The sequence below is a fragment of the Cephus cinctus genome, unplaced genomic scaffold, assembly GCF_000341935.2.
Source record: "Cephus cinctus unplaced genomic scaffold, Ccin1 Ccin1_scaffold1123, whole genome shotgun sequence".
Classification (NCBI taxonomy): Eukaryota; Metazoa; Arthropoda; class Insecta; order Hymenoptera; family Cephidae; genus Cephus; species Cephus cinctus.
The window spans coordinates 27231-37714 of record NW_014333628.1 but is presented as its reverse complement, the minus strand read 5'-3'; the positions used below and the strand labels follow the sequence as shown (position 1 = coordinate 37714).

The 10484-nt window shown below is 52.5% G+C and overlaps 1 protein-coding gene across 7 annotated transcripts in view; it reads left to right on the top strand.

The window, feature by feature from the left end:
• Window positions 1-10484, top strand: part of LOC107272186 — a 175320-nt gene that overhangs the window by 149117 nt on the left and 15719 nt on the right. For all 7 annotated transcript variants that reach the window (XR_001538845.2, XM_015749077.2, XM_025089484.1 and 4 more), the window contains 2 exons: window positions 4052-4240; window positions 10315-10408. Coding sequence is in view for 6 of the 7 variants with exons in the window: in XM_015749077.2 (XP_015604563.1) it covers window positions 4052-4240; window positions 10315-10408 (283 nt within the window). In the remaining variant the exon portion in view is untranslated. The remainder of the gene's footprint in view (window positions 1-4051; window positions 4241-10314; window positions 10409-10484) is intronic.

The following is a 10484-nucleotide window of genomic DNA, read 5'->3' as shown; positions in this document are numbered from 1 at the left end:
CGCCGGTGCACCCGAGCGGAGCAGCCAGTAACTGAGTAAGCAAGTATTTAAACTTGTACCTTTCCACGTCGCTTGACACCGCAATATTAGCGTAACACGTAACAGCATTATACAGCCATTACGGCATCACATTGTTCTACGTAGGCCGCATCGTGGTGTAAGATGGCGTGAGACACGCGCTCCTGCCTTCGCTCTGACTGACAAGCCCTAACTGGTGCAGCGCCCCCTTCGACCGGCCTCCACGCCCGCGAGTCCACTCTTACCTGGCAATCATATTTTTTTCTAAATCGACCAAAATCCAGAAATGCGCCCGGATTCGTTCCTCGCCCTGTTGCAGTAAGTCGTCTTCTGGCTTCCCCCTCGCGCACGCGTTATCGCTATCTCGTTCCGACCGCAAAATGAATCCCCGAAACGGTAATAAAAGTTCGGGAAGCGCGAGGACGACGAGGGAGTCGAGGACGATTCGTTTACCGAATACATTTTCCTGCGCTTGAAATGGCATTGGAGTTTGTTGCGCGCCACTTGCAGCAGCCCCTGACCCATTTCGGGATTCAAATTCCAACGCCGTGCTGCCACCCTTCAGCCGGCATAAATTCCGGCCACCGAGTCGCCCAGGCCGGAGGCGAAGGGGGGGGGGGGGGGGGGGGGGGGGGGGGGGGGGGGGGGGGGGGGGGGGGGGGGGGGGGGGGGGGGGGGGGGGGGGGGGGGGGGGGGGGGGGGGGGGGGGGGGGGGGGGGGGGGGGGGGGGGGGGGGGGGGGGGGGGGGGGGGGGGGGGGGGGGGGGGGGGGGGGGGGGGGGGGGGGGGGGGGGGGGGGGGGGGGGGGGGGGGGGGGGGGGGGGGGGGGGGGGGGGGGGGGGGGGGGGGGGGGGGGGGGGGGGGGGGGGGGGGGGGGGGGGGGGGGGGGGGGGGGGGGGGGGGGGGGGGGGGGGGGGGGGGGGGGGGGGGGGGGGGGGGGGGGGGGGGGGGGGGGGGGGGGGGGGGGGGGGGGGGGGGGGGGGGGGGGGGGGGGGGGGGGGGGGGGGGGGGGGGGGGGGGGGGGGGGGGGGGGGGGGGGGGGGGGGGGGGGGGGGGGGGGGGGGGGGGGGGGGGGGGGGGAAGGACGAGGGTGGCCTCCGCTGGAAAACGGTCCTCCTCGAGAAGAAGGGGGCTATTACTACTGCTGAACGGCAGAGTTACCTGATGCTGTTCCAGTAGGATCGATGTGTACGTGTTCCAGCAGCTATACCAGCACCGGAGAACCGCCCCATCGTTCGTCACTGGCTTCGCTGCCTTCGCTGCCTCCGCTGCCTCCGCTGCCTCAGAACGCCTCGAGCCATCCAATGATGTTATTACTACCGCTTTAACGAAGGGGTTGCTCCAACCCTCGCTCACCAACATTATTTAGGTTATCTGCAATCGTCGGATAATTCCGTTCGCCATCCCGACATGTCGGAACTTTCTCCGGCGTTACTGTCGGAGATGCTGCTCAGGCAAACCGCTGCTAGCGCAACTAATGTAGCATAAGAAAGCTAAAGCCGAGAACATCTGATATAGTATTTTCTTCTGAAGCTGATGCGACGTGGATCCCAAGCCAATCAAAACAGCAGCGCCTGCTAGTCTGCAGTCTCATCAGGCTCACCAGGCTCACCGTCTGCGGATGTCGCTTCAAATCGTGAGGCCTCTTCCTCCTCGTCCTGCTTTCTCCTTGTACGTCCTACTTAGCACGGAAAGGACGTTCATTGTATCAAGGACTTTATTCTCTTCGTTTTGGCATTACTTCCTTCGTCGCGTCTCATTCTCATTGCAATCTGCAATCACTGCTAGATCGAAAGTAGAAAGAAGAGTGTTGGTAGTTGGTCAAAGCCCAAAAGTCAAAGGCTGTCGCGGGAGCCTAGTGGTGACAGCAGCATACAAAGTATAGGACGAGGACAAACATCCAGACGTGTTCACTGAACTCGGATTCTTCGGAAAGTTAAGAAAATACCATGGAAGGAAAGCATTCGCCGATTGAAATGAATATTTTTAAGAAAAGTTCTCATGAATCGAAGGGTCTCGGAAAGGGCGCCATAGAAAATTTGCATGGAATTTGAGATGTGTTCCATTAAATCCGGAGTGACGGAGCAGCAAAATCGTAAAATGGTGCATAATAACGCATAATAACCATCGACGAGCGTCATCAAATATTTATGCAGTTTGACGCCGGCACCTCGAAAATGGGCCCAGCTAGCACTGGGTCTGTTTCATTCTGATTATCAGATTACTTAGAGGCGAAGTAATATTCTCACCTTTTAACGAATCGTGATATTCTGATTCCTCGTAGGCCACCCGAATAAACTTTTATTATTAATTTTCAAGAGCGAGCGACCAACCTACCCCTCTGTCGGCACGACAGCCTCTGAAATTTAATTCGACTTGAACCCCCTTAAACCTCACCCTACGCGGCCAGGTTTACGAGCCAAAATTTAGCTCGACAAGGTTTTTATTTCGCGATGAAAGCTCATAAAATGCGAACGTTAATGCGTCGAATCGCTTGAATTCACATTTTTCTTATTCTTCTGGTCCGCAGCACAAACCTTCGGCTCATGATTCAACTAAAATTAATATACTAACAGATTATATCGTAAACTCGAAATCTGTTCTATTAATTCGTAGCTCAGAGCCTAAATTCAAGTTAATACTTCACCTCCCCTGAGACGAGGCGAATAGGACATAAACTGACAACAGTGGCAATAAAGCCACAGGTCCATTTCGAAACTACTTGACCGAAGTTTGATGGCTACGGTGGTTATGGCGCTGGCGCTGGCCAGTGTTGCCGTAGTAGCCCGTAACGAAAGGCTCTATCGGTCGAGACCGAGCTGCTCCTAAAAACCGACTCGCAATTGGATGCCCAATGAGTTTCTAAATACCGGAATGACCGAACGGACATCAGTTGACGATAGATGCTAAGCTACGAGGAGATTTTCCTTTAACGTCTGCGGAGTCTGAGAAGGACTCCTTCGCAGTGCGATATGCCTACTGGAAGGACAAGTGCAGCAAATAAGGAAAAATCGATATGCCTTCAGGAAAGTTTCCTCGAATCGAGTTCCACTCCTGTGGAAGAAGGAAGAAAGAAACTATATTGCTACTATACCTATGTGTATATCTCTGACAGACAGCACGATCGAGGAGTAAATACAACTGCTGGCCGAAGGAACAGTCCGCGTCTCCCGAAGGGATTCTATATGCTACTCAAATTATTTCTGAGCCATAAGAGAGAAAGAGAGAAAGAGGGAGAGAGAGAGAGAGAGAGAGAGAGAGAGAGAGAGAGAGAGAGAGAGAGAGAGTCCATCGAAGCATCTACGATTGGCTTCTCGAAGATAATGAACGAAGCTACCAATACCAGACGTGCGCATCGCTCCACTCGTATTCTCCTCATGATCCAGTCGTCCCTCCGTCTCATTGCGCTCGATCCTAAAGAGTCAGACTCAGCCAGTCGAACTACAATGTACCGTTAAACCGCCTAATTAGTCTCTATTCCCGGATATTCTCTAAGGCTGGTTCTATCGATTTTATCAGGGAATCTGGCAGCTCTTAAACCCGGAACAATGGTAAGGAGAGCAAAGTATTTGATGCGCGTCCTGGACCAGACATGTATGCCCGTCGCGAATCCCTTGTCGCCCCTTAAAATTCTCATCTGTCGAATAAAAGTGTGCGCCTGCGTTGGTAAATGTAAATTTCCCGAGCGAATGGTCCGAGGAATAAGCCCTTTGTCCATGTGTCAAACTTCGAATCAGTCGAATTTAATGAACTAATAACTTTAGAGTATACTTGAGTATCCCCAGGGTACTGCTCCATTGGCTGCTCGTTTAACGGGCCGATTGCAATTTAATCCAGCATTGTTGCTGCCATCCTATTATGCCTGGAAATTATCCATTAGACAATTTCAGTGGAGGCATTGTTGCTGCTCGCCGAGCCTCTCGTCGAAAGAAAAAAATTAATCCTGGAATATCGAGGAGTGCATGTGATAGATCAATTTCCATCTCGCCTGCGTCGCCTATCTATAATGATCCTCGTGCTTTTCTCTATTTCAGGTGAAAGTGATGCTGCGCGTTTCATCAGGCGAGAGTGGAAGTTTCTTCAATGCTGACAAACGGAAGAAGCAGGTCACCCTGGTGGACCCAGCATCCGGTCAGTCGAATTCGGCGGAGGATCGCAGACCCACAGTGGCTGCGCCCAAGATGTTCGCATTCGACGCCATCTTCACGGAGGAGGATTCTCAGGTAATCACAAAAGGAAGCTGGTCTCAATTTCCCCAGGAATCAGCGAGGCCCGTTAGCTCCTTCCTGATTGAAGAAAGAGGCAGAGGGCCCACGCACACGTGTGCCAGTAGGGTATATGTATAGTATTCTAGAAAGCGGAAGTTGAAGCGGCTGACAATCAGCGGGGCTCATCCGTTCAGGCTCAGGCGTTCCTTGCGGAATCTTTGACGACGTCGCGCGGCCGCGTAAATATAAAGGCGGATCCTACTGGAGCGTCTAGCCTGAAACGGTACGTGCCCGGCCGACTTGGGTTCATCGTAGAAACGTAGAGAGTTAGAGACGCGTCCCTGCCAGGCGCATAACTAAACTAATTTCCCGACCTCTAACCCCAACCCGCGAAGTACCCAGAGCACGAGGACCCTCCAGGCGCACGATGCTCTCTAACCCCCCGACCTCAGTGCCCGGGACTCTCTTGCCACGTACGGCTGCCCTGACCTGACTTTTCTCACTTTTTCCGAGCTAAGACTCAGAACTCTGAGACCCGGAGACTCCTGGAGCCGCTCCAGAAACCCGCCGCGGGTTCGGGAACGAAAGATAAAAAATTCCATCAGGCTTCGAGGTATTTCGAAGTTCCCGAGGGACATTATTGAGCGCAGGATTCAAATGAGCCCGGAGCCATACCCGCGTTACCGTAGCGAAGACTCCGAGGATTCTCTGGGGAGCAGCCAGTCGTTCCTCTCGTTCCTCTCGTTCCTCTCCTCTCTCTCCTCTCTCTCCTCTCTCTCCTCTCTCTCTCCTCTCTCTCCTCTCTCTCCTTTCTCTCCACAGTCCCACAGTCCCAACCCATCCGTTGCCTCTCTCACTCTCGTCGTGTTTAGAAGAACCATGGAAAGCAATCGATTGATTCGATCAAATGTCTGCTACCGATTGTTATCAAACAGTACAATGGCCGTGCTCTTGAATGGAGTGCGCCTCCCCGTGCCTTCGGTAGTCGGTGGTTCGGTGCGACAGACTGGCAGGATGGGGCTGGGATTGATTCCGAGTCCTGCAGGACCGACGTAACCATGTCAAACGCAGATTCGTTATCGAACTTCCGTTTGAATTTTTAAGAGCCACTGCCCACCCTGCTTCTGTCTCGCAATTGGACCCTTATTCTTCTCACGTATCGGCATCCATCTACCATTGCCTCGGCCACTGCAGATATCCGGATGCGAATGGCTATGCTCAAAAAATCCTATCAGTTTGATCCCCTGCAAGAGCCTAATCTTCGCACACCCGGAATCGGTGCTCTGCTGGCTGTGCGTGCGCTGCGTCCAATGTGACGCATCCAGGCGCATCCAGGCGTGCCAACGTGTGGGATTCGAACTGTAGCCAGAGCTTTTAAGAGCCTTATCCTTGTAGCTTCAATTTGCTTAGAACTTATTCTTCCGATCTGCGCAGTGCAGCTCACCGCAGCAGGCAGCGTGCCAAGTATAACATATCCGGGGAGAAGAATCAGGCAGAAATGTCGGTTGGGTTTTAAGTGCAGTTACTTTGGCAGTCCTGTTATTCTTCTTCTTCTCTGTTTTCTTTCTCTATTGTGTTTTTCTTGCACTTCCTCCCTTTTGTTGAAACAGGCAGTAGCCACGCTGGACAGCAGAGCGAACGGTCGGCAGTCGCGCGAGTGACGATGAGAGCAGCGGACGAACAGGGTGGAGAGTGCGCAAGGGACGCACCTAAATTCGAAGAACGTGCAAACTCACAATCAGATAGACTTGCCGTTAGCGGAGTTACTGCGGGACTCGGTGTAACTATAAAAATGAGCAGCGTGCAAATGAATCCTCGTCGAATAAACCGAAAATCCATCTGAATTACTCGCTAATACATGTACAGGCGCCGCTATACGTGGAGGGTAAGCTAGGCGCATTTCGATGAAAGCACTGACAATTGACAATTCTATTCCGGCCGAAGGGCAGCAGGACAATGCGCCCTGCGAAGGATAATTCACTGAGGCCATTATGACCCGAGCGGAACAAGGGCTTTATTATTGACTTACGACTGATAGTCACGCTGTAGATTACGCCACGTGTATTCTAGATCTACAAGGTACCCCGCCTCCCGCGTCCCGATCTATTGCTCATTTGGCACGAAATGCTGATCGAACGAGCGACGCCCTGATCCGGATGCTGCCCGATAGCAGCCGCAGTGCTCGGCGCTCCATAGGCTGAGGAACCTCGTCCACCTGCACGAGTGACAGCATGACTTTCTGCCGTTATTGCATTTGGAGAGTTTCTCTCTGATCCTGAGGATTTTGGCCACAGTGCAGTACGTAGTGACGCATATACGTGGCGAGTGCCGATACTTGGACCGAGCCGGCTAGTCAAGCCGATCTCTAAACCAATCATACGGGTCTATGCCCGTTTCTGGTGTATTCCGGTGGGTGAATGACGCAACCCGAGCGATGCGCATTTCCATATTACAGAGGAATTAATCTGCGACGGCGCGCGCCGCGAGATCCGAATGCTGATGAAGCTTGACGGGTGGCAGATAACTGCCAAGGGGACGGACGTGAGGCTAATGGAAAATGGGTGCATCCAGTGACGGGGACGATTACTATATTACTATCTCGTCGGATTTTCGACGACGTCAAAGAGAATCGAAGAGAATCACCAGCCGCAGCAACAGCCGCGGCAACAGCAGCAGCAACAGCATCGTCGAGGCGATGACGATGCCAAGCTTGGTGGAAAGTTATGAGAGACGGGAGGAAGAACGAAAGGAAAGACGGAAGCAATGAGGAACGATGGAAAAAGTTGTAATCGAGAATCCGTGCGGAGAAGCACGTGGCAATGGCTGCCTCGTCCCTCGCATCTGTTTCCTGGAGTAATACCGGCGCGGCTGCCGATCATTAAAGACGTCCTCCGGTCTCCGCCTCTTTATTGGCCAGGGAAGTTTCTGCGGGGCTTCTCAAGTTTGGCAGATGGAACCCCAACGGGATGGAGAGGAAGACTGGAAAACCACCCTCCGTGTCGCAAGGAGGCGACCGATCCTCTATAGAGCACCCTCATCCATCCCCCACCTCGACTTCGAACCTCAAATATTTCGCCCGGATGGAAATACCTGCGTCTACGTATAGGCAGGTAATTTGGCGTCGGTGTCGACGCTCCTTTCGATTTTACATCGCTCAGCCTCCTCGTCCCCCACAGCAATCCCGCAGCCATTTCACGGATCGGATTTTCCAAATGCTTTTTTGATCCCGGTTGCGGGCCGGAGCGATAAAGAGGAAGAAGGGGGAGGGGGGACGTGAGCGACGAGTGGGGTGCCTGAGCAGGGGGGTGGGGGTGGGCACACTCGGTCCCTGGGCGCCAATGACGCCAATCTCGCGTGTAAATCGCGACATATTTCATGACACGTGGGGCGAGAGAAACTGCCGGCCCTCCCGCAGCAGCCCTTTCCGACGACCCCCCTTCAGGCAGGACCCGCTGATGCCAGTCAGGTCGCGAAAACACCCGAGGGATGGAAACTTTTCAAGTTGTTACCGCAAGGAGTTATCGAGATTTCAGGCCGCATCCGGATCGAACGATTTCTCGACTCGGCGGTGAAGTCACCTTTGCGTCTTAACGCGCTCATGGAAATCAGCAGATGGGCCACACGAGCGACCAGTGCTGGCTGCGGTTGCTCCAGAAGAATAAGTTATTCGCCCAGTGCAAAAACTCAAAAGCGCGGTGCGAGGCTCCGCGCGACCGGGGCATGCGCGATATCGTTGTCCCTGATTCCGATGACCCTCACGAAAATGCGAGACCCGATAACTGCAGGACTACGATAAAGTCCGTAACTTCTTTCTAGAGTTCTGAATTGTCTCCTCGCGTGGTTCTCCGGAGGCGGTGCCACCTGTTCCTTCCCGTGGATTACTTTGTCGGTAAAGAAGAGAGGGAAGAAGCAAAGGAAAGGAGCCCATGAAAGAGAACGGGGAATAAAAGTAGAAAAAGTAAAGAGGGCTGCGAACTGAGAAGAGCGGAGAATTAAGAAATTGGCGCCCCTGTCGAACAAGGTCATTCGATTATTTCCGACCATTAGAGAGAGCATCCCTTAGTCTCAGACTCTCACCCTCGACCTCAACCTGAACCCCCTTCGACTCACTCACTCCCAGTGGTGTTCCCGGATCTTCCGCTCTTCTTCTCGAACTTTCGACACGAGTTTTACATTTCGTACTGAGGACGCGTAGGTATATAGGTACTTCACCCTCCGTAGGTTAGAGCGGAGGATGTGGAAGGGAGCGAAAGGAAACTGGCTGGCCTTTCGAGGAAGGACGTCGCCGACGCCGAAGCCGACGCCGTCACCCATCTTGAGGACACGAAGGTTGCCCCGTACCCTCCTTCCCCAATGCCCCTCCCCCTTCTTCGTAGCTCTCTCCGAGTTTCCAACCCTCTATTGGTATTCCAGTGGGCTGCGCCAATATTGCGTTACGAAGACGCGTCCTGAAGCTCAATCCTCCTCCTTCCCACAGGACGAACCTTCGTAACTCATATCCGCGTTTCCCTTTTAATTTCGCCAGCAGTCCGACTGCTTCGATTCGCTTTTGCTTTTGTGTTTTCGTCCGGGCAGAACTCGCGATGAACCCCCATTAATATCTCCCAGAGTGAGTAACCATTCTGTCATTCCCTCCTAGACCTGAAGGTTCCGTCGGCGCCGGAAAGACACGGAAGCTCTCGACGGTGCAAGAAGTCCGCTGCTCATTATGCAGGCGCAGACTCCTGCAGTCCTGTAACACAATCCCTTTTGGTTCCTCGTTCTCGCTGGAGAGCTCAGTTTACGAATAAAGTGTTTTAGATTATGACAGAGGCTCCGGTCACGTATTTCATTAACCGACGGAAGCTCAAAGGGAGTTGCGAGGGCTGCGAGTCTTTCAGAGAGCGAGAGAGAGAGCGAGAGAGAGAGAGTAGCTACCTATGCGGAATCTGTTTGCTTCTCGTTATATCCTTCGATCCTGCTTTCCGGGGATCTGTTAATGTTGTTTTTGTTTATTGCTATTATGCCTCCTCCTCCTTCGAGTGAGAGCATAAACGTGAAAAAATGGGAAAGAATGAGAAAGAATGTGATGGGAGTCCTTAGGAAGGTAGAGAGCATCAGTCTCAGGTTGCCTGCAGATATCGAATGTCCCGGTCGATGCTTCGCTGGGAAATGACTGCAACGCTGCTCAGGATCAGGGAAATTATTTGCCGGCTGAAAGTATTGAAAGGACACGTAAAGCTAAAAAGCAACGAGTGAAGGGGGAGTATGTCTCTTGGTCCATGGTACCAACACCCTTTGAGATGCCAGCACCAGATTGGAATTTCCATATGAGAAAAAAGGAACTGGACTTATTCCTTCCATCTGCTTTACCTGCAGCCTCCCCTTTCGCCTCCTCTCGTTCGGTGCTCCCATCCTCATCCTCGCACTGGTACTCTCGCCACCGCAGCCTCCCTTCCCACCGTTCGACTTTCATCTCCCTTTTTCCCATTTTCGTCTTAGAATTCATCTGATCCGCATCCGCGTAGATTTCAATCTTGTTTGGTCCAAGTACACGCCATCTTCTTTCCCCTTATTTTGCCTCCTTTTATTCTTTTCGTCATTCTTTCGTTTTCTCTCGTATTTCCTTTCACGATCCAGCGAATCTTTAGCGAACAATATTCCGTCGCTCCAAGCTTCCTCCAAAAGCCTCCAAAGGCTTCTTCGAAAATTTGGCGAGCAGAATGCACTTGGGTTGGCAGCAATGATCCTGGCAGATCAGGCTAAAGAATGTAGAGAAAAGACTTGTTGTTCCCAGGCTATGAATATATTAGGCATAAAGAAGGAATCGTGGAACGCATAAGGGATGAGCATGTGTCTATTAAGATAAGTCCCATGTTTTCTTAAGACGTTGGCTGTCACATTACATTTTCCAAAAGTTCAGGCTGTCTTGTAATATGAAAAATTAATAGCACTTGACACCTGGACTCCCCGCACTGTATAAGGGAGTTAGGCGATACCATTTTAAAAGACTGTCAGGTCTATATTATAAGGTCTAGTATTAAGCTATATTTCCTGCTTGGCAATTAATATTATGTCCATTGTATTTATAAATTAAATTTGAATTCCAGACTGAAATCTGTTCGAGTGCACTGACCGACGTCATCCACGCTGTTATCAACGGTACCGACGGCTGCCTCTTCTGCTTCGGACACGCCGGTCTAGGTGAGTCGACAGCCCATTTTCTGCGCCTAGATTTACCACGGAGAAGCAAGGAAAGTTCAGGATAATTGAAAGAGCT